The following is a 24,823-nucleotide window of genomic DNA, read 5'->3' on the forward strand; positions in this document are numbered from 1 at the left end:
GGGCCGGGTTGCTATATGACACAAATCCATCAAGATTGATATCAGTGGTTACCCAAGTCTCTTGTAGACATAACACATCAAAATCAAAAAGGATTTCGCTCCAGCCCAGGGACGACATTTGCCGGCTCCAACCTGCAATATTCCAGCTGGCAAATTTAAAACCAGGGAAACCGGGAGATGGTTCAATGGTCTCGGATACAGTGAAGATTGGAGACATGTTGGCAACCGGGGGAGCCATTGTAGCAGGGAAAAGGGCAGGGACGGGTGAATGAGCTCCAAGGGAGTGTATGTGCACCAGTGTAGAAATGGAAGGGGTTACGGCTACTAGACATTGGCCCGTATCTGCAACTACATTATTATCGATGGTTTCAATTCCCAGGGAAGGTGAGTACACCGGGACAGCAGTAGGAGGCATCACAGATGGGGGAATGAATGAAGAGCTGATACCCGATGTTACAACTGGACCACTACCACTAGTGAGGGGGGTGGGAACTAGGGCTGGAGGCAGTCAATCCACACCATCCAGCTCATTCAGACAATTGAATCGGTTATAATCACAAAAAGGGGTCTCCGGGGGCAGAAAAACCGGTCTTGCTTCATGCCCACGAAGTTTACCCCTCCGTTCAACCCTCGTCCAATTACCTAGGACTTGGTCATGGTGCATATGGGTGGGGGGGAAGAAAAAAGACACTGGCAGTGTCTGAATGGTGGAATCGTGAGATCTATTAAACCCGGCACATATGTGTAGAACTGTCCTGGGGTCTCGAAAGCTCACCATAATACAATCCCCGATTATAGATTTTCTGGTTTTACCCAGCCAAGGAACCCTTCTCACCATGATAATTTCATTATTAAAATGGGCCGGGAGTGGTCTATTCCAATTCAGCCATTTAATGGCTTTACTTTTAAGTGAGTGAAAGTTCTCACTTTCGCCCACCTCAAGAGAGGGGACCCCAGCCATAACTACTATGAAGCGGTTGGCCTCAGGGGGCAGGTCGGGTCTACGCGGTCTATGGACAGGCTTTTCAGGGGGCGGGGGAGCTATATGGTCATTGGATATAGCCCCATTAGGAGCGGTCATAGGGTAAGCTGGACCTACTGTTTGCAGAAGTGGAATAATAGGTTTGCTATTTAGTATCGGGGCAGGGTTGACCATAAGGGGTTGCGGAGGGGGGGCAGTAGTAATCACTGAGGGAAGTACTAGGTTAGATGCAAGGGTTAGAGAGTTAGGAGGAGGATTAGAAGTCAAATTAGACTCAGAGGGTATACCTAAGATAGTAGCCGAGGTTTTCATACTACTTATGGCAGTCTCCAGGTTAGTGAGTCTAACCTCCACTTTTTTTATGCTCTCACTAATGGGCAGGAGCAATGACCTAAGTAAGGATTCCAGGTTCGCTAACGAAGTAACTGGGGATAATACATTCAAATGAGTATCCCCAAGAGCAGTGTCAAGGACTATGGGATTGATACCCCTGACAGATGGAACTTCTGGCACCTCCACTATTGCCCTATCAGAGATGGGAGGGGGCTTTGAAACTTTCCCAAAATCAGAATGGGGAATTTTGGTTTTACCCTGCCCTCCCCTCAACTTCCTTCTTCTTTTATTTGGGGGTGGGCCATGCATCTCTACCACTACTACTTGTTTCGACTTCGTTTTCCTTAGGTTAGCTGCAGTAGGGATCTGGGTAGTTAGATCAACAGCCATACAACTGGGACTGGGGAGGGGGGGGGGACTTGAGTCCTGGTCGGGGGGCAGAGGGTTGGGAGTACAATCCCGCAGTAAAAAAGGGACGCCATCCTGAGATGAAAGGGCCTCGCTAATGTTTGAAGGGCCTCCCTCCAGGGCGACAAGATGGAGAGAGGTGTCGGTAAGGGGCCTATTTTTTAGGTTCTCAATAGAGCGACGACGCTCAGCCCTACGCTCAGCCAGGGAGGTCTCCTTATCCCCATCAGCCGATGTCCTAGAGAAATAGTTGTCCAAAGTCCCATTTCTGGCTCCCACCACCTTCCCAGTGATTCCCTCCACAGCCAGCGATATCATATCCGTCGCCTGTATCAGGGACCACTGATCCAGTACAAAACAGGCGAAAGAGGGTAGGCCTAGCCCAGCCTACACTGGCCTACGAGGGCCTCAGAGGGCCCGCCCTTTGCCCGGGCTTATCCCCGGGCACCCCCGCGCGCTCCCGCGCAGCGGGGTTCGCCGACTCTTATGGGCGTGGACACGTGGTTAGGCGGTCAGGGAGAGCGGGCCAGGTGACTCGGCCTTGGGATAGCCGGGACTCCTGGGAAAGCGAGTCCCGGTCCCAGCGCTCGCAGCCCTGTCACTCACCCAGCAGGGGCCAGCACTTCAAATTTACCGCCTGGACGAAGCGGGACCCGCAAAGCGGGTTCCCCGAGGCGTGGGTTCAAATCCGTCCAAAATCAGCAGCAAGGCAAAGGTCTGAAGGGCGTACGATTATAGAAAAATAAAAATAGCGCAGTTAGGCTCAGAGTAAAGCTTTGGGTGAACACAATAGTCTAAATTGCCAAATGTGCAGGAGTTTGGTGGTTTGCAGATAGTGTCAGTACTGGCATTTCACAGAGCTGTCTAGGACAGTGGATTATGCAAGCTCTATTGACTTTCTAAAAAACATTTTGGGCACTAGCACTTATTTTTTCTCAAATTAAGCAATAAAAGGCTCTATGTGCATCACTGTAGGAGGCCTGTGTTCGATCGCGGGTCACAGGTTCAAACCTAGGCGGATCCACTCAGCCTTTCATCCTTCAAAGGCCGATAAAATAAGTACCATTGAGTTGGGTAACAATAAACATCTGGTATTCAGCACCAAGAGGCCCTACAGGGCGAACTTGCACTTTACACATACCAGTTATGTCATATCAGGGTTTGTGGCTCAAACTGTCACCACTGATGAGAACCATGCCCATATCTTCCAGAGCGTAATGTCTTTGAAAGAATGATAAAGTGGTGGCCTGCTGACATGGGCTAAAAGGACAACTCTAGACCCCTTAGTTAATATTGCATGGATTTTCCATATCGATTTAAAGCCATGGTACATAGTTTTAATATATTGCTCTAATCATAAAGCTACTCTTAGAAGTTAAGCAGGTAAAACACATTCTTAAAAATTTATGATTTCATCTATTCATTCATATTTTACTCAATGCTGTTGGATGACATATTAGAAGGTTGTTATCTCACCACGGATATCGATTCACTAATTTTCCAGGGATGGCAGAAGTAATTTCGCATGCCCTTTGATTTCCAGATGATGCCACAGGACGTGGCTTCACAAGACCATTATCGTCATGACATCACAGGAAGTGACATCATGTAACCTTTGATACTTTGCCCCAATGGCATCACGGGAAGTGACATCACATGACCTTGACCATGCTGCCATCACAAGAAGTGACGTATCTGATCTTTGGCTAGTCACACCATACAAACTGGTTGGAACATTTCTAACAGACACAAACGAACAACTCTGTACACAAGCATACTTTTTCAAATCCTATTGCAATTCTCACACATACAGTGTCAGCACCAAATAACATCTTCAGGTTCAGGGCTGGAATATTGCATCATCAGGTAAGATCCTTTTAAATAGTGCACAACAATGAAAAATATTCCAAATCACTTATTATCAAATAAATGTTTTGCTTATAAGGTCAATTGGCATTTAATGGTCACCACAAGTAGCCTTTGGTATAAGGTGTTATATAATGGAAATCTCAATGAGCATAGAATGCTCAGCACATGTGCAATTTAAAAGAAGTAATGCCCTTTCAACACTGCCATGATGAGGATGCCAGTAGTTAGCCTGCTGGCATCTATGCCCTAACATGCAGCCTAAGTTGTTGTAATAGATGGAGTAATTTTAAAGTCTATTACAAGAAAGGTTTTTGCACAGCGCATGCTGAACATTTCTATTTGAAGGTTCTTTCAATGTGTTGATAAAGGAAAATGAGGCACAGTGTATAAGTTATTGCCTAAGATCACACAACTTGATCAAGTGAGAAGCCGGTATTGATCCCTGTTCTCCTAGTTTCACATTGTGCAATTTAGCCACTAGATAGGTGCCTCTTTCTTTCTGTAGTTTTACATCAAAGTTTATATGTCTTTAATTCTTTCCCACATTAAAAGGCTGGAGAGTAGTTAATGGTAATGCTTACATTCAAAATACAGGGTAATATTTCCAGCGGGGCTGCACTTGGTTCAAACTATGCCATGCAGATGCTTATTACTCTCAGAAAGATGAAGCATCACTCCATCTCTTTCATGGTCTAACTTCTGTGCTCTCCTGCCTGTTGTGTGCAGGCCATCACACACCCTCTAATTCTAAATGCACTGGTGTTGTGTGTACGAGGGGTTAAGCTCCTTTGCAGGAGGCGAAGTGCCATGACAATTAGCTCTTCCAGAGGGCACGGTTTTCTAAAGCACATTTCACTTAGTACACTTGACATTACAGAAATGACAAATTTGAATCCCAGATGGGTAAGCCTATCATTCTGTAGTTGGGAAAGTACCAACAATGAGTTGTGATAATAATTCCTTCTAACTGCAGTGCTTTGAATGTACGTTCTTGGGCTTGCTCAGCGGGTTAATCCCATGGTGCAGAGTTAATGTACATCTTGTAAATTACAAGCTCGCATTCCAGTGTAATTAGGGTCGTCTGTCATAGTTCTGACAGTAAAAAAAAGTATTTTTAAGTGGAGGTAATGCTGCCTGCTACTTACAGTGCTTTTTAGCAACAGATGTGTTGCAATAACTGAAATGCCACTAGTTAGACTTTCCTTACAGCATTTACAGATCACCTACTTCCAAAGCTTCAAATAGGGGCACACAATTCATGCACCCTGTTACTTGACATGCCTTCGCTGAATATACAAATACTGAAATGTGAAGATGTCGATTTTAGTTCTTTTCTACCTTTCAAATATTGTGATTTGGGCACCTGACATACGTTTCCAAGAAAAGTACATTGTCATTGATTGAGTAGTATTTCATGATCAAGCAATGAGCTGCACTTTTCTTCTCTGAAACTGTGTCGAAAGGTACTGTTTTGCTGTAAGAGCCCTCTATTGTTAATGCATGTAATGTAGTCTGCCTACGCTATATTCTATGGAATATAAAATATCAGAGAACGATAGAAAGGCTTGATTAAGATAACCAAGAGACACCAAAATGAGGATGGACAGCAGCCTTTTTGATGGACATGTACATACATTTGAAGGTATCACATATTTTGTAGCTAGAGATACACTTAAAGAAAAAAAGAAAAATGTTGATTATAACAAATGTAAGAATGTTGAGGAATGGAATCAGTAAGAGACTGTAGGCTTTCTGTAAACATTTTAGAAACAGGAGAAAGGGATGAAACCGTGTCAGTTTTAACTTCTTTGTTCAGGCAGGTTTAGCTCCAAAGTACAAATGCTGAGTTACATGTGAACTCGCCTTTGGTTGCAGTCTATTTTGAATGTACCTGTGAGCTGGCCCCACTGCTTCAACCCTGCGCCTACCTGCTCTTTAAAAATTAAATCCAATGCTGGGCAGCTCACACCGGCATGGCAGAGTGTACAGAGGTCACACCACTGTAGGTCCAACAACTCCCAGGCTAGCAGTGTCTCCCCTCCAACAGTCATACACTGCAAGGTGGACTATTGTCAACAACGCAGCTCAACGTGCCCACGCACACGTGTGCTCCAAAGAGCTGCACACCCTCTCCCTTCCCCCCAAGCACAACCTCTTCCAAAAGTAGGCTAGACCGCGAGCATGAACGCACAAGTGCAGCCGAGCTGACCCGCAGCATGCATGCAGAAACAGACAAGCGGAATCAAGAAGTGTAATCAGCTGTTAGTCAGGGGTTGCGAACAAGCAGTAGGGGGTCGCAACTGGTTGCCCAGGGGTCGCTGTTGCGACCCATGGTCACCCCCAATTGAGGTCCATATAGTTCACTAACAGGAACGAGAAAAGAAAACAAAGATATTTCTACCCGTGCAAACTATTTTGGGTCATCGATGTTGTTAGTATATTTCATCAATTTGAACAATGTGCATGATCAAATTGTGAATACTAAAAATCAAGACGCAGCATTTCATTCCTAAAATATCTGCTATTCTGAAAAAATGCCAGGCTCGGTCTCCTATTTGCATTGTGCACAGAACTATTAAATAGCTATGATTTCTCTTTAGAACAATATGTGCTGTCGGCCATTAACTACAAAAAACAAAGTATTCACAGCCTATTTCTAGATCTTAAAAAATGTGTTCTTTTGCATCCATAGCAGATGGTTTTAGCGCTCATTGCAGGATATGGGTCTCGGCTTGTGGACGAGATGCATTTGCCAAATTTAAATCGAGTCTTCTGTGAAATCGTCAATCTGTTGCAGCTTTGTTGGTGTAATCTGTATAACTGGTAGCTTGACAGCGGTTTCCTCCCTGCACTTCACATGATATTACGCCGTGCCTGAACACATGCAAACAACATCAAATCTGGAAATATTGGTTCCTTTTTGCAGCTAGCAACCTTATGAGAATGTATGGAAATTAAAACATCTTTTATGTTTTATTCACTGTTGGACCTTGCATCTTTTGGTGTGTTTTACCCTGCTGTTTCACTTCTGGCCACTTGCATGCTGGACTCTGGGCACTTTACCGCTGCTGAAAAGTGCTCAAGTGCATGTGCTCTGTGTTTAAAATGTAATGACATTTGGTTTCTCTGCCATTGGCATATTTGATTTACTAGTAAGTCCGTAGTACAGTGCACTACATGTGCCCAGGACCTGTAAACCAAATGCTACTAGAGGGCCTGCAGCACTGATTGTGCCACCTGCATGAGTAGCCCACTAAACGTGTCTCAGGTCTGCCACTGAAGAGCCTGTGTGCGCAGTTTTCAACTGCCAGCAAATACACCAAATTGCCAGGCCCAAACCTTCCCTTTACTGTATGTAAGGTAGCCCCAGGGTCCCGGTGCTGTGTATTTAAAAGGTGGGACATGTGCTTTCAAGTTTTACATGTCCTGGTAGTGAAAAGCCGCTAAATTCGCTTTTCACTACAGCAATGCCTGTCTCCCCCATAGGTTTGCATTGGAGCTGTCCTGTAACATTTTACATGGGTCTCTTCCAATTGGGAGCAGATAGAAATTTGGAGTAAGATGTCTCTGGACTAATAATTTAAAAGCACATCTTTAAGTGAGGTTAGTTTTTAAATTACAGGTCTGAAAATGCCACTTTTTGAAAGTTTATTTAGAAAAAACAAGATGCCAACCCCACCACTTTTCAGATGCTCATCAATCTGAGCAAACAAATCAAACTTAATTAAAGATTTGTTTGGTATATTTTATTAATACCTTTTGCTTTAGAAATTTTTAAATACTTAAGAATGATCATATGTCAGAGAAAGACACTCAACACATAACGTTCTACAAAAATGACAAAAACATAACTAAATTATTTAAATAAACAAAAAAACAATATTATACACCCACTGTAACATGGAACATGAAAATGGTGATCAGAAGGTACCAGTACAGGGATGATAAAGCATTAACAAACCCCCATCCTACCCCACACATCGAAAAATTGAAAAACCAGAGGCTGGGTATAATAAGTCTAAACTTTGCTCTGTGTCTCTGCTGGTTGAGGAGAGTTAGGGCCTCATTTATGGGTATTTAACGTAGGGCAGCTCAGTAAGTCAACTTGCTGTGCTGCCCTACATGAAAGGGCAATAAAGCACCTTATTTATACAATATGGCGCATTCCTGTCCTTTTCCCCTTCACTGGCGAGATTTTGGCAGCCTAGTGCCAACACAAGCACCCATATACAATGATGCAAGGGTGCCTGTGTTGTTGGCAGGGTTGTTTTGGGCACCTTCCTACACATGGTTTTGTAAACCTGGGGAAGCATCAAAATCCATATGTGTTGCAGAGGAACACCCAACTCAATGCCCATGGAACACCTCCCTTGCGCAGAGTAAGGCAATGCAGCAATTTGCACTGCCTTGCCTTACTCCTTATCTATGAGGCCATTCACAGCCATGACTCCTGTTGGACACTGGAGACTGCAATTGCACTCCAAGGATTAAATGGTTTGCCTTCTAGCAGGGACACAAAGGCAGAAGTACTGACTCCATGAACACCCAGCTGTCACATAAGACGGTACCCTGAAGGAGGGGAATAGTGCTCTGCAGTCTAGAAGCCTGCCTAAAGGCTTGATGTCTGACCAGAAAACATTTTCCGAGCCGTTGGAAAAAAGTGAAGCGTAGTAATTTTTTTCACTTCTAATGCAATCCGAGAAGGTGCAGAGGCTTGCTAAGTGAGGTCACACCCAAGCCTGGTGAAACAAGGTTCATCCCACTCAAAGCCTTTTGCTGCACTGAAAATGGGCTAAGTGGGTCCTGGTGATAAAGATGTCAGGCCGTGTAGAGCCTTGCACAGCAACAGGACAACTAGAAGATTTTAAGAATTAATAAAGTGATGAAGGTTCAGAGTTTGAGTTTTGCAGATGTGTTAATCGGTCACAAACTTAAGAAATGAGACAGAATCCTGTCTACCATATTACAAGTGCCATTGATAATTAACCAAATAGGATATCCAATAAATTCTAAATCAGTCCCCAAGTCTGAAGGTAAAACCTTGGAACAGGTGAAGGCAGTAAATTTAACTGACCCACGAAGCTACCGAAGCCACTACAAAATCCAGTTATGTTCCACATGGAGCTTGTTTTTGGTGCCAAAACCAATAACATCCTCTGGAGCTTAATGGCAGCATAATTTACATTGAGAGACCCTCACCGACCTCACTCTTGGACCATACCTCATTGAAGAACTTTGACTTCCTTTTCGTAGACTAAGGGCCCTAGTGTTTGCTAGACAGGATATTCAGTCAAAAACATGACAGAGTACACAGTGGACCAAACCCATGGTCCAGCCGCCTCCTTTAAAGACATACAGACCTTAACTTTTCCATTGACTGATCCTCCAGTCACTCTGTCGATGGAAATAGTCCTCCAGCAAGGAATAGTGTAGGAGGTTTCGGAGGAAGGCTAATACACCATCTGCCTGATTTAGAAAGGACAGTATAATGCCTTTTTTCTGTCTGTCACAGCAAGAAAAGACAGGTAGTGGGGACAGAAAAATAATAATAATCCCCACACTCTGAGAGCAAACTCCCAGAGTGTGGGGGGTCATATGTTTTCTTGTTTTCTTTAAAACAAACCCCCTCTCTGGGCATTGGTTCTAAATAAAACCATCACAAAATATTGTAGAATAATCATCAACACTGACTACAGCTTTATACCTAACTTTTTGTATGTAGAAGGGAACCGCCTGTAAAGCAGTTCCTTTCAATGAACAGAGATGACTTCTGAGCTGGAAGTCATCTCTAAATTTCACATACAGTGGCCCATCAGGATGGCTGAGGTAATGTCCTCCACCACCCTTAAGGACAAATTTAAAACTAGGCCATAAATCTGAAGATAAAGTCATTAATATGTATATATATATATATGAATATATATATATATATATACATACACATCTATATATATATATATAATATATATATATATAAATATATATATGAATATATGCAAATGTGTTTATTTTAACCTGCCAATAGGAGATAGTATAGATTAGTCAGTTATGTTGGTTATCAACTGACATTAACATGGACATGGATTCACCATCAATCCAACAGCACCACATTTTATAGACTGCCATGCAAATAAGATACAAATATGCTTAAATTAAGTACATGTAATTTAAGGAATGCTTCTGTAGCTAATCTGACTGCCGTCCTATTAGTGAGAGAGGTCATATGTATGTCAGTGTTGACTGAGCTCCAAAAATGCCTAAAGAGAAGCATTCACCAGATCAGATGTTGACAGGGGTAAATTTATTTGTTTATTTATGTATTTATTCATTTAGCAGCCATAACATTCTGAAAATAAACATTTTACAATAACAGCGCTGATGGTACACAGAGCAGTGAAGGTGAGGTGGTTAACAACAGATTTGTTGCGCACTACTAAGGTATTGATTAGTTCCACTTGTGAAGTGACTAAGACCAGCAAAGACTGATATCCATCTATCACACTACCATTTCTTTTTTGCTTACGAATACAGGTGTAAAATCTCGAAATGTATATCAGTTTAATCAGAGACCATTTACCATTCATGCCCTTCCAGTAGCAGTAGGTGATTTTTTTTATGTTGCTTTGAACTCAAGAGAGTGAGTGCCCGAATGCCCAGTGGTGAGGAGTTCGAAAGGTAACAGCTGTGTATGTAGAAGGACAGGATTTTGGAGCAGCAGAGGGTAGTTTGGGTGTGACATATAGTTTTAGAATAGAAGATCAGAGAGTCCAGGTAGATGTTGAGCTAGATAGGACCCTTACAACATAGTAAGGAGTAATGCCATTCACTACCTTGAATACAAGTGTTAGTAGATTATAAATGGCCCTATTTTTGGTGGAATGTCAGACTACTTCATGACCGTATGAGTTGGGAGTACGACTAGATTGATTGTGGTTATGATGTTTATGACTGTGTTAAGTTGTTCACAGATGTCTTGGGGAGGCCCACAAAAAATCCACTAATGGAGCCTGCTGAATGCAAGTGAGATATGCAGTGTTTTGGCTATGTTGAAAAGGATGAGAGAGCCGAGGCTACATATTTTTAACATGCTATTGGGCAGCAGATGTTATAATTATGGGGGATTCAATGTTATTGAGGTGTTAAAAAGAATCCAAGGTTTCTGGTTGGTGGGAATACATTTCAGGGTTCCAGGGTAAGTAAAGAGATGGGTGCTGTTAGAGACAGGGAAATATAGGACCTCTGTTTGGAGGAGCTTAGCAGAGATTATAACAGAGCAATACAGTTTTGCATTGTTGTGGCACAGTCTGATATAATTGACTTAATGTTGAAATTAATGCTTAAAAATAAAACTATATAAGGTTGATACAATAACTCAAATGTGAATAAGATATCCTAGATGGAAGAGTTCAATACAGTGAGAAGAGCAGAGGTCCTAGGGTGGAGCCCTAAGGTGTATTCACTGGAAGTGGGTGGTTATTGATCTCCTGGACCCCCATGTGACTAGGAAAGAGGTCTTGAAATATATGAGCTTACCCTTTTAAGATAAGTATTTGAAACCTAGTGAGTTGAGGGGAAAGAGTTATGTGTGATGGAATACATTGTGGAAGGTGGCAGCTAAAAAGATGATCCCAATAACCATGTATTTTATTTCAGAAGACCTCCAAACATTTTGATGGTGGTGTAGCTTGTCAGTACAATATCTCCCAAAACGTGTTTAGAATCACAAATATACAATTTAAATTATGGATGGATTGCTTGAATTCATCTAAGCCACTGGTAATCACTCAGGGCCACATCCCAGTCCATTGATATTTTGCACAACATGCCATCTCAGTTTGGACCCAGCCATATGCAAATCAGTCTTGACCCTGCTCTATTGGGAACAGTCCATCCCAAACTGTCCCGCCAAGTTTTTCCTGAACAGGAACACAAGCAACCAAGGATCGGTTTCCCCCTAGTTAGGACTCATCAGTCAGGTATTGCATTGTTCCAGTGACACAGTGTGCACTAGACCCACATCTGGTCATACCTGTCCCACTTAGGACAGCGTACCAAAGTATGCCAAAGAGTGATGGGTCCAATGCTTGAAATAGTTTCAGCCACTGGCAATCAATCATTCGCATCCCAGTTTGTCGTTATTTTCGCATTATGTCAACTCAATTTAGACTGAGACATATGTAAATCAGTCTTGGCCCTGCTCTAATGGGAACAGTCCAACTTGGACTGCCAGGCTAGGTCCTCCCTGAATTGTAGCACAAGGAACTCAGGACACGTTTCCCCCTAGTTAGGGCTTATCACTCAGGTCTCGCTTGGTTCCACTTTATCATTCCTGTGGAATATGCCCACCTGCTTGCATTTTGAATTACTTGCACTGAGAGTAGATCAGAGTCATGCTTTGCAAAAGGTTTGTAGATTGACCAAAAAGTTTTTGAATAGAAGAGATATGAGATTGATCACAAGTTTTTTCTTCATTTGGGGTTCAGAAAGTCAAGTGTGATAATATAAATAGTATTTTCGTTTTCCATTAAGAATTATCTGAATAAAAATAAGTGGTCATCTTACATCTGTTTTAAATAGAATATATGTACTGCCAAACTGGAGATAATTATCCTAGACTAAATCTTTTTCAAGTTGTGCACAGTGCAGAGAAATATAATGCTGACTTGATTATCATTTGAATGTAACAATATAAGGAAGAAAGAAGAAACCAGTTAAGAAAATAATATATTATATGAGTATCTGTTTATATATGGGTTAAAGTACCCCTGCCATATTTTATAAGGATATTGTAGGTTACCGAGGAGTTCCATAACTATATATCCTTTATAAGGATATTGAATTCCAAGATGACTTTCAATATCTTGATCATGTACGACAGGGGGTACTTTATCCCGTATGATACATGGTCACAACATCAATGTTGTCACAAACTACTTAATGCCTTGGTGCATAGCTATTTCATATGAAAGAATGAGCATGTGTACAAACATGAAGAATACAAATAAAGCCTGTAGTGAAAAAATAAACACTTCAAATTTCTTGGGAACAGAATTTAGGAACAGTTCAACACACGTCATTTAAAAAAAAAAAACTGAAGAAGCTCGGAAGATGTAGAAAAAAGCAGAAAGATTCTGGCATTTCTCCATCTATGGAGTGCAAGCAATAAATATTTTCTCTCTTCTTTTTATTGTTAGCCAATCCGATGGAGCAGAAGCAAGAAAAATAATGTTCCTTTTGTTGCTTTACACAGCTGCTTAATTATGCTCTGTGACCTGGCCTGTCATTCACTTTGGCTGCTGAGTGTGGCTGCAGGCATTGTAATGTCAGAAACCCCACTGCAATAACCTTATAATAGTCGAGTTCTGACATCTTTTTATTTTGATAGGTGACTTTGTGAGTCACAAGTCGACGATTATAAAGAAAATAGTCACAGCCGCTTATACAGGGACTTATACAAGGATTACAGAATCCTATGTATTGTAATACACTTATGAAAGGTTGCAAAATTAAGATAAGAGAATCTAATAGATTTATAACATTAGTTTGCAGTTTCTTGTTGTGAATTACTGGTATAAATACAGCATAGTTGCAGGGGCCTAGCAAATGCCAACTTTCAGGCTGCCCGATAGCCATAGGCAGTCTAGACAGAGAATACATTTTGGATGTCCTTCAATGGATATACTTGGTAAAATATGGCATTTGTTGATTTTAACCAAATATTGTTGCTTATTTTTCTTAACAACTGCACTTTGCATTCTTGTTTCTGAATGATGGGCTGGTACCTGAAAGATATACAGGTAAAAGGTTAGCAAACAAAATTGTACTGCATTATATTCTCTACCACTAGGATATATCATATTACACTATGGCCCTGATTAACAAGTAGGGCAAACCTGTAGCCCACATGCGACACTCCTCCTCCCATTTACAGCTGAGTTGTTGCAAATGCACCTGGATTTTCTGGTTATGAGAACGCCAGGACCGATTTTATCATTTGGAAACTGGCTGATAAAATTGCATGAGGCTCAGACTGGAAGTTCAACCCAGTCTTCCCACTGTCTATTTTTTCCAACCCTGGAATTCCCCCTTCCACCAGCCTACTACATACACTATCCCCTCACACCCTCAATACCCCATCCTCTACTCCTTCATCCTCACCAGCCCCCTGCTCCAATTCAGGTGGTCAAATGAAGTACTATTCTGAATTGGATAGGGGATTGTGTGCATAATTCGACCCAGAAAAAAAGGATTCGCATTGTTCCGATTCCATGGGTTATAACCTGGAATAACCGAGTCCTGCAGACAGGTGTGAACCATGCAGTTAGTAGAATGCAGTCATTTGGAGTCTGAGTGACTTCTCATTTCTTCTGAAAGGATTTCAGAGTGCTAGCTTAAATGAGGTTCCATCTGAGACACCAACCTGCGAGTCAATGTCTTTCTCGAAGCATCTCGGCATTCGTCAGTGCACTAAAAGCAGACAGTGCATTCGAATATTGCAGCACCAGCTCCATGAATAATCTCCCCAGTCACACTAAGTGAACAGACACTGCCAAATAATTCTGTATTTAAAATATTCTTCTTGAGATTCCTGAAAGACGTGCCGAACACGTTCTCGGAAGTTGTACTTAAGAAGGCAACAATAATAAAGAGCCAGATCCGAGTGGCCTTTGCCACTGAGAGTGCCGTGTGTGCATTTTTGCAGAATATCTCATCTGGCTTGTCACCTTTGCCTGAGAACTCATCTGTCACTTTATCAGTCAAGTGATGCAGGAGACATGCCCACAATGCATCAGTGAGTGGCGTGCTCAGTTGGCCGGCGTGCTACCTGTGCTTTTGGAGACAGGTCAACCCCAACTAATGCATTTAAGATTATTTGTGCATTAACATTAATCGCAGATCCCTCGGGTGGGCGCTTCTGAGGGCTATTTTTAAATAGTAAAGCTATAGGTGTATTCAGAGGGAGAGTCTTAGGAAAGTTAAGTGTTAAAAGCTAAGGCTTCGGAAGTAGGTTAGAAAAGAAGTAGTGTGTAGCAAATTCATTGAACATATATGAGTGTAATTAGGTCAGATAAGCAGAACTAATTCTACAGTCAGTGCAGGAAGTCAGTTGTATCCAAGAAATGTATTCACAGAAGCTACATCTGCTACAAATTGATTTTCGACCTAATTTACTTTCGCGGAAGGCAGACACTTACTTAATTTCAGGCCAAGTGTGTCTTAGTTTTTTCATCTGCAATAACATTCACACGGAAAATAAGCAAAACAATGTGGGGTTTAAGAGCAAAGGCCAGTAACAAATTGTGTTTTTCAAGAGGAGACTTTTTGTTTAATAAGGCATGTTTTTATTATGAAAACTGGAATATGGTGTTACAGGCACATTTTTTGCATAACAATGTGATTATATTCTACTGCACTAAGCTAACCTGCAGTTCAAGCCCTACAATTGTATAATTGATGTACCATCGAATTGACCTTAACCACACCTTGGATGTTTTGAAAGTGTTCCTTTCTGCGCTGTGCGTCCTGGCATGACATTTGTTTACCAAATGATACCTCTGCTTGCTCCGTTATGATCAGGGAAATCACATTGAAAGTATGGATCCTGCGCGTTTCCGACAGCAAACCTTTTGCAAGAACGATCTAGTAAACATCTAAAAGTTGTTTGTGACAAGGTTGTGCCTGTAATTGCCTTGCTATTAGGACCTATGTAAAATCATACTATGCTTACTAGAAGGTTTCATTGTTCAAATTTAAAATGGCTATACTAAAAGGGGTTGTTAAATTAATATGTGATAAAGTTTAATGTTAATATTTAAGTGTCAGATTTTTTTGTGTGAAATGAAGAATCGTTTTTAGGAAAATCACCCACTGACGGACTGGCCTATAGGACAATAAGGTAGTGTCCCATGGGCAGGTCTGAGAGATCAGGGTGTGGGCCCGTTTTTAAGCAATTTGGGGGCCCGTTCTATTGCTAGGTGGGACGGTTTTTACTTCTTATTTCCCTGATATCACCACAACAATTGCCTGCAGCAAACACACATGCATAGAGTCTCCCATATCTTGCAAACACCTACAGTGCGTGTCTTTACAAGATCAAAATTGGTTTGATTTGCTTCTTTCGCTAATCTGGGGCACTTTTATTTTGATGCCCATGACTAGTATTTTCTGTCACTGTCCGACCCGTGACTTACCTGGGAATGCAGTTCGTCGTAGACTGACGATGTTTATGAATTAATGTGAAGCCACATATTTAAAATGCTTATACATCAGATGGATGGAAATACAGTCTGAGAAACCTGACGACTAGCATGAAAAGGATGAGGATTCCCCACATTTTTGGTTGTGCTCATGTCACATAAGGGTCAGCCTTGCCAATGAATGAGGTTTGGCACAGACATGTCATATTCAACACACTTCAGCAGGATATAATATCAAGGAATCTGACAGTGGAAGGTCAGACGAAGAAGGTTGCTGCTTGGCATTAGAGTGGTCGTTGAATAGGGTTTCTTGTCTTTTGTGGGTCTGCTACGTTAGAACAGAGGAGGTGAGACAATCCATAAATATTTACACAGTTATATTGTTCCTCAGATTAGAGTTGCTTTAACGGTCAAAATAGAGACACATTGTGCTATTTATAAGCCCTTTCGGGCAAGTTCATGATTCAAAGACATACGTATTTCAGAGCCAATTAGGAGATTATGTCCAATGCATTAACTGGCCATAGGACGATAGCCACCATGTTGCACTAACCGTAGCCTCTTTCATTACAGGAATCTTTGTTGCTATTCAGAGTTTGCTTTTGAAGGAGTTTAAGGTTAGAAGTTACTGTTTTAAATTCTTTCAGCCCTCCTGCATTCTGATAGACCTTCAAACCTTGAAAGTTTGCGTAGGAAGGATGAAAGGTTTGGTGAATTGGTCATGCAGGGATGCAAACCTATAACTGGATGTTGCGCACTGACTTTAGAAGCAAATACTACATCCACCAAATGATCTTGCTTTCTCGGAATTTCTATTCCACAAATGTGTCATCTTGGTGGTTGGCATACTGTAATTTTGGCACATAAATGAAGTAAATGTAATATAACGCTGTTTAAAACTATGAAGAGCTTAGTTATTACTAGAATCTGTGTTGTTAGGTTAGTCTCAAACATAACGTCAATTACCATTAATTCATAAATTCAAAACATGATTATTGAGATATTTCTTTGTATGGGGGAAGGATACGGCTAGAAGGATAGTGACTATACCACAAATATTTCTTTTTCTTGTATTTCTCGAAACAATTCAGTTTTACTAATTATTAATAGTTTCTTAGGAATTGAAATAAAGAAGTTGACGCAAACAGCTGTGCTTAGGTCATTTGCTGAGCTCCCCTACATGCACCTAATAACATAATACTAACTTTCCAAACCCTGGTGTGAAGTGGTCCATTGTGTGGTTCATTTTTATCAAGCATAGCTATTCTCTGATTGCTTCACAGCCTTCACAGGACATGTCTTCAGTCTGGCCAACCAATATTAAAACTAGCATGCCTTTATATCTACTTAATATAAACGTATCTCATGAATAGCATTACTGAAATATTAAATATCTCAACAATAATCTACCAGTATCCATGTTGTTAGTGAATTAAAAGTATTTATTTAGGCTGTTTTCAAAGTGTTGCACACTTCTTAAATTATCTCATTATGCCTGGTTGATCTAAGAAGCAAGGGGCATGATGGGTGTGAAAGCTACAATAGTCTGCACAGGATCAATTAAGTCTCTGTCAGTATTTAATATGAAAGTAGTATTCCTGGCCATAAGTAAGCTGCTGTATCCTGAGACTATGGCAAAGCTTTTGACACCCTGTGGACAGCAGATGCTCAAACTGAATTTAGGCATTTGAACAACAGAAGATGGAGAATACTGGCCAGATAGCTCTCTGGCCAATATGGGCCATGGACTTAGAGCTGTGTGACATATATTGTCAGGTCCCTTACCCAGTCTTATGTAAAGTCGGGGAATCTTTACTGATCTTAGTGGTTCTCCTACACTTTTGAGGTGTATGTTGGAAGGTTATTTCATGGTGTAAAACCTTGCAGTGGTGGAGATTTTCAGCAGCATTTTCAGAATCTGTCTTGGTGGATGCTATTTAGATCAGGAAGGTAAAACTCTTGCGCCTGGCTAGTTAGTAAGGCTAGAACACCCTTGCCAAGGAAGTCAGGAGTACTGCTTCATTCCTGATTCAGAAGGTTACTTGCAGGAACGCTCTCATAACATAACTGATCTCTACACCCTCCACAAAAAGACTAGCCACGTGGCCAAAAGTTAAAAATGAAAGCGCAGACTCCCCACACTACCCAAGCACCTGCTCAGCTCCTGAACACCAACTCCTTTTCCCACCTACATAGAGCACACAGCTAAAATATCTGAGATTGTCATTCCCAGCCCTCTCAATACATGAAAAACTTTTCTTTGTCAAATCAGCAGTCATTTGTAACTACTTGGTCTGAAAGACAATTGACTTTCTTAGGTCTCTTGCAAGACCCTTTGATAGCTTACAGTGGGCTAAGAGGCCACCCATTGCTTACCATAGGTTGCCTATATTGCCACTTTCATTTGTTTACTTCTTATTCACCAGCTTCTCTAGGCTTTCTTTCATTTTCTTGATTTTGCTGTTCCCCTGGAGCATTGAAACATTACTGCGTCCTTCCACTGCTTGCTTTATCAGGTGCTGCTTTTTTTCATTTAAGCACTTTATGAGCGTGGATATGTTTTCCAGCTGTCACCCTTGTTTACATCTCACCCTCTGTGTCCCTACCAGTTCCCTTGCCGCCCGCTTTTGTTGGCACTGTGTGCTTGCTCGGGCCCCCCAGACCCATTCTGCATTGTCTATGTGCTTGGCCAAGCCGCTACTGCCTTCCTCCCATTGTTTGTTTGCTTTCTCCAGCCCCTCCAGCCCACCCTCTTTTGTCTGCGTCCTTGCCCTAGTCCCTCCTATTCACTCTCTGTCATTCATGTGCTTGCCCCAGTCATTTCTGTGCACCCTCCACTGTCTGTGGGCTTGCCACAGCCCTTCCTGCCCACTCCATGTTGTTTACGTGCTTACCCATGCCTTTCCTGCACACCCTCCGTAGTCTGTGTGCTCCACCATTCCCTCTTGCCTGTCCTCTCCCCCAAGATTGCCCCGTCCCTCAACTCACTCCCCGCCTAAGGGGGAGTGGGCTTGGAGTCTCTCCCACCATGTTGCTTAAGCACTCTTAAGCTGCCGCCCTTGTGTACTTCTCCACCTCTGAGCTCCACACATTCCTTTTCTGTTGTCGATGTCGTTGTCCCAGCCGCTCAGGACCACTCAGGCATACTCCCTAGTGGGTTGGGGGATTTGGCCACATAGATAGAGAAGGTCAAGAGTGAGGGAGAGGACAGGAGAGAGGGAATGGGGAGCTCACTGTTAAAATAATTTTAAAACACTATAATGCAGCCAGTGTTAATGTGCTTTTGCTTTAGCGCTGGCCTCATAATCGCGCTTTAAAAAAAAATGTTTAGCCATGCTACGCAGTAGCTGCGATGCTGTATAACATGGCTACAAATAATGGGCTCTTATAGGGGAGACCTATTGGCTTTGCTAATGCTTGCTTTTAAGCATAGTGGGTAAAACACTAGCCACTGGGTGCATTCAGCCTACCTTCAGTTTTGTTCTATCTGCCGTGTTATTATTTTCAAAACCTTCAATCTTTTACTTCAGAGACATCCATATAAGATTACCTCATTGGCCTTTGTCATGTACTGCATTACCATGTTACGTGTATGATACTCTTTTTGTTTTTCGAAAATGTTCCCCTGAATGTATGTGGCTTCGGATTCCATTCACCTTTAGTGCTTATATACCTCTGGAGACCTGGTGCATTCTACATAAATCCGCAATCATTAAATATGCTAACTGTTACTGGTTCTCAAAACTCAGGCATATAGGAAGAGGAAATCTATTTAGGCCTAGACATCGGAGACCCACAGAAGCTTCTTAGGTTCTTCAGAAAAACACAGTGTATCATATTTTTCCTGGTGCATTAACCCGGCTACTAAGGAAGGTCCTCTACACAAAACCCCACAGCCTTAGGACTGGGGTGGGGTAGATGTGCACATGCACATTATGGGGCTTATTTACAAGTCCCTTGCGCCACCGATACGTCACTTTTTTCCATTGCACCGGCGGCGCAAGGGGCTTGTAAAGAAGCCCCTATGTTTTTTACTCTTTCTTTGTATTCATGTGAAAGTCTTATTTCCATAAGCCGATATCCATCTCACTAATTCCACCTGTCTTCAATTTCTTGTCGTAAAAAACAATTTTTTCTCAGGTAGATGTTAAATCTTGTGCGAAAATACTTTGAGGCAACTCCAATGTCCTTTATCAGCTTAGGCTACTTCGCATTCACTGTCGCTTCGAATGAAGCATGTTTCTGTAACATATATGCGAAGAACTGGTAGCAGCGTTGCAAGTGGGCCATTCATATCTTCTTTGGGTGTTTAAAATGTGGAAACTTTCAGAAGTAGTGTTGATTATCACAGTCATCACGATTATTTAACTTGCATACATTTGTAATTGCAGGTGTGACAAATCAATAAAAGAACATCACACATTCCTTTACAAAATGTACTTTTGACACTTAAATAGATTGCAATAAATGTAAGTTTGCACTGCCTGCGAGATGCGGGGAAATGAAATATACTGTCGCATGGGCGGGAGGGGCTGTTTTACAAAGACATTTACCATATTTGTCTCTAAATATGGGCAATTATGCTTCATTTTGCAGAAGGTCATGCATACAAGGAAGAGGCATATGGAGCTGTTCCAAGAATTAAATCAGAAATTTCAGACTTTGGATAGATTTCGGGATATACCAAATACAGGAAGTATGGTATGTATATGATATGGCAAATTAATCATTCTGTTTGTTTAACACTTTCAGGATTTTGTGTGCAAATCAAAGGCCGAAAACATGTACAAATTTAAGAAATAGATAACAGACTTTATTCAAGTACAACACATTTCAAAGAGCCTTTTTTTAGAAAATTCTTCTGTGCATTATGCAGTTAGAGAGCGGTACCACAAAACAGGAATAACTGTACAATATTAACAAGATAAGAACAAGATTTAAAGGCCTTTTTACAGAAAGGGAGCACTCTGAAGGATCAAGGCAATACAATATGGGCTACGGAGGGGACAAACTCAAGCTGGGCAGCCTAAAACAAATAAAGCAGAAAGAAAGAAAGAAAGAAAGAAAGAAAGAAAGAAAGAAAGAAAGAAAGAAAGAAAGAAAAAAAGAAAGAAAGAAAATGTGAGTTACAAACCACAAAACCAATGGCAAGCAATGGGCGGAATGCAGTGGCGGCTCCTCGAGGGAGCGCTGCGGTAGTAAGTAAATAAATAAAACAAATTACATTGCGCGCGCTGCATCACCATTTGGCGTGGCAGCGCGCGCAATGTAATTCGTTTTATTCATTTATTTACTTAACTCCCTTCAGCCGTATGCCGGAGTTTACTACCCCCCAACGTGCCCCTCCCCCGACATGCCTCACGCCCCTGCGGCACTCCCTCGAGGAGCCGCCACTGGTGGAATGGATTTCAAGGGAAGCTTTACGATTGTCTCTAAGATTTGTTTTAAAAAAAGACATCTGCATTATCTGTTAGGCTTCGTCCTAAAAACTGCAAAAGTGGTTTGTTTAAATTTGTAAAATCTAAGGTCCAGGTGTCACGTCGCCCTGGTTATATGTTAGTTGTAGCAACACTGCATATTTTACAAGCTTTTCAGGCTTGCTTTGAATTGTACAGATGCCTAAATGTGTGCCTTTATGTTACAGTGTTAGTCTGAGTCACTTCCCAATCTGAAGTGCAATGCCTAAATACATAAATGGTCTGCCCAAACCCCCCTCGTTCCAAAATCTGGCAGTCACTAGCCATAATAAGAGTGCAATGGCTCCTATAATAAACTTAGGGCTTCATTGAGAGTTTGGTGGATGGAGTGGGTCTGCCATCCACCAAACTCAAGGTTCTTCTTCTCTATTCCTTTATACAAAGTTAAGGAAAGTGCCATGTTTCTCATGGGGTAGCCTTTAGTAGCCTTTAGTAGCTCCGCCAGTGGAAACCTTTACAGACTTTGCTGGCTGAAGCCTTTGAACAACAGCTCGCACTGGATATCCTCAATAAATGTGTGACAGAGAAAGCACCCTATTTAAGGTGGTCACTCTGGCACACGTTTCCTTTTCGGGATCATCAGGGAAAGGTCGATAGTCCCGTACATGGGATAAAAAGTACCCCTTCTGACACAGAGAAAACTCCCAGGTTGTCATGGACATTTTTTTGGTCTTCACAATAAATATGTTTTACTGAGTGGGCCTATTAAGATGGAATCCTCTCATCAAAGCTGCGGTACCTTTGGCTAAAAAGCTGTTGGCGAAGGTTTAGTTGAAGGCACAGAGCTCCCAACCTGCCTGGTGGAGATTGATAAGTTTAGCGGATGGATTTCTACCAATTCAGCAAAGGGCATCCCTCTGCTGGCCTAGTGAACCACCCATCATCCTCTACGAGGGCCTAACTCTGCATTTCAGACTTGGGTGGAGGCAGTACCTCTATCCAGGCTAAATTCCATGACCATTCTTCCATTATTCAACAATGGCTTCCAGAAAGCTTAGCTGTCAATTACGAGGGCAGTCAGGCCATGGCAAGAGAATAGTTTAGATGTTTATTTGAGTTTGCCAGGTGGGCCCCTGTAAACGGATGGCGGAAACATGTGTCATCTTGTTAAAAAGGTTGCGCACACCCTCACCCCAGCATTATCCTCCTTCTCCGCCTGTCCATAGTGGAGCTGGATGGTTGCTGTTGGAGATGAGAATTCTTAGGTAAGATTTAAAGAAATGCCATCTATGCTCCATGTTGTCAAGAGGCAGATGACAGGAGCGTGTGTGGGGGTTGGACGACTGTCTCTCTTCACCACGGTCGCTTAACCTATTTTGGGTGCAACTGAGTAGTACATATACATTTTAGACCGTGAATTAGATGGCATAAGCAGAAACTGATGGCAGCTGCTCACATAAATGCCTGGAATTCGTTTAGGTTATTAGGTTTCTTTTAGTTTCAAAGAAAAGATCTGCATGATTGCTTATACTTACAGATTATCCTTCTAGCTGCTAAGCCCCAGGGAACGAGATGACTTGAACCAATGATCAATAGTTTCAGTATACCCCTATACCATTTCACATACATGTGATAGGGTGTCAGGCGCTTAAGGAATGGGTCACACCACGTGTTACAACAATTCATACCTGAGTGCCCTTGACCATAGCAGAGCTATAAGTTCTTTTTCACAGAAGTAATGCATTTCCCTCCAAGTGGTGTGTACAGATAGTGCTTCATAAGCTGGTCGATAGACATCTAAAATAAAATGTACAGTGACACTGGCTATCTGTCTGAGCCGGTATTGAAAGGGCTTCCCATTCTTACAGATCTGGTCTAGTCATAGGGACATGTTAAGCAGCTGTGCAGAGATAGGCATTCCCAAAATAAAAAAATCATGTCTATTTACAAAATTGAAAATAAAGAAAATTATTCTAGAGAAAGATGCCACCATTTAAACAGATGGTTATTAACCTATGATTAACCATGTGTCCAAATTCTTCAGAAGAGACTTTAGGGTCACTTACAAAGGGTTTGGTGGAGTAAGAATATCACCGTAAATTGTAGAGCCCCTGTCCCTCCAACACAGTTTCCCAACTTATTTCACAGTGAAGGAAATGTTATGTTTGTGATGGCAGAGCCTCCACCGAGGAAAAGTCCTGATTGACCTGATCACCTGCCACTGGACCCCGAGGTCACAATAGTGGATGTCCAACCCTATTTAGGGCAAGGCATCCATTATTGTTTCCCAAGACCACCAGGCAAAGCATGACAGACGCAGGCTGGAAAAGTAAGAAATTACCCTGATGTGTAGGAAGGAAACTCCCTGTGAGTCATGGGCAATTTCATTTTCTTTCCAGAAACAAAACTCCTTCTTTTGGTGTTTCTTTCTGCAAAGCAAATGATATGACTGACCAATCGGCGTTCATCTAAGCCTCTCCGAATGATGCCCGTTTGCCACAGAGAGGTCTGGCCAGGCCTCTACCATCATGGCATGGGGAGTGGGCACCCACCTGGATCTAAATGACACCCCTTTTCCCTGGATCTAAATGACACCCCGTTGTTTCACTTTGGTGTAACGTTTATCACAAGATCACCAGAACTCCTCAGCATAGACGAATCTTCCACTACTGGAAGTCTAACCCCGTGGTGGCCCAGGACGAAGAGCCTAAGCTTATGATTATTGACGCCAGAGAGACAATGATGAGTGCAAAATAAGCCATATACATTCTCCACTCACAAACCATTCGCCTTGTTCCAAAGTGAGGGTCTTGGGACATGTTGCAGGAAACTCAAAATTCGGAGTTCTTAAACAGCAGCGCAAATACACTAATACTGAATCCACCTGTGGAATACTCGCCCCTCCCAAGGCCTAATGACTGTATGTTAGGAGTGAGTGGTAGGCCTTCAGGCAGGTTGAGAAGTGTGGGTTCGTGGTCCCCTGTCTGCTCTCTGCTTTGGTTTCTTTTCTATCAAGTGCACATTGTTCTGCGAGATCTTAAAGATGCGCGAAGCCTCCTGCACCTGCAAAGGATACAACCAGCCAAGGACAAAGTAAATGGAGTGGGCGAAAGGAGTTTATTTTCTCCGTTATAACAAACAAAAAAGCTGGCATCCTATTATGCCAGTGACAGTCACGTCCTTAGCTGCAAATCAACACATCTCGGTCCACCCACAACTAACGCGCACCAGAAAGAACACTATGTCCCTGCAGTGCTGCCATTCGCCTCTGAAAGAGCCCTACATATCTATCCCTGGAGAAATCATCACCTCGTTCATCCACAACTGATCTTGGCCTTAATTGTTTTAGCAGAGCTGGGAAGAAACGACTCTCTGCGTGAGTCTAATTAATAATGGCAGCATGGGGAAGAGGATTACTTTTAATGAAAATGATGTATGGCCCCATATATTCAGATCTGCAGCTCTGTAATAAATGTGCCACATAGACACATGCAGCGATTATCTCTTGAAGCCAGATAAGACCCATGGCCCTCGTGCTAAGGCTGCGGCATTTATAGCATGTCAGGGGGGGCAGGCTTTCCACAGCGACAGCAATTACTCTAATTTATGTTTCCTGA

The 24,823-nt window shown here is 42.2% G+C and overlaps 1 protein-coding gene across 2 annotated transcripts in view; it reads left to right on the plus strand.

The window, feature by feature from the left end:
* The window catches only part of ADGRB3 (adhesion G protein-coupled receptor B3), a 1,104,008-nt gene that overhangs the window by 1,060,681 nt on the left and 18,504 nt on the right, over positions 1–24,823 (plus strand). For both annotated transcript variants that reach the window (XM_078648009.1, XM_078648010.1), the window contains one exon: positions 20,386–20,490. In XM_078648009.1, coding sequence (XP_078504135.1) covers positions 20,386–20,490 — 105 coding nt within the window. The remainder of the gene's footprint in view (positions 1–20,385; positions 20,491–24,823) is intronic.

Source organism: Lissotriton helveticus, chromosome 6, assembly GCF_964261635.1.
Source record: "Lissotriton helveticus chromosome 6, aLisHel1.1, whole genome shotgun sequence".
Lineage (NCBI taxonomy): Eukaryota > Metazoa > Chordata > Amphibia > Caudata > Salamandridae > Lissotriton > Lissotriton helveticus.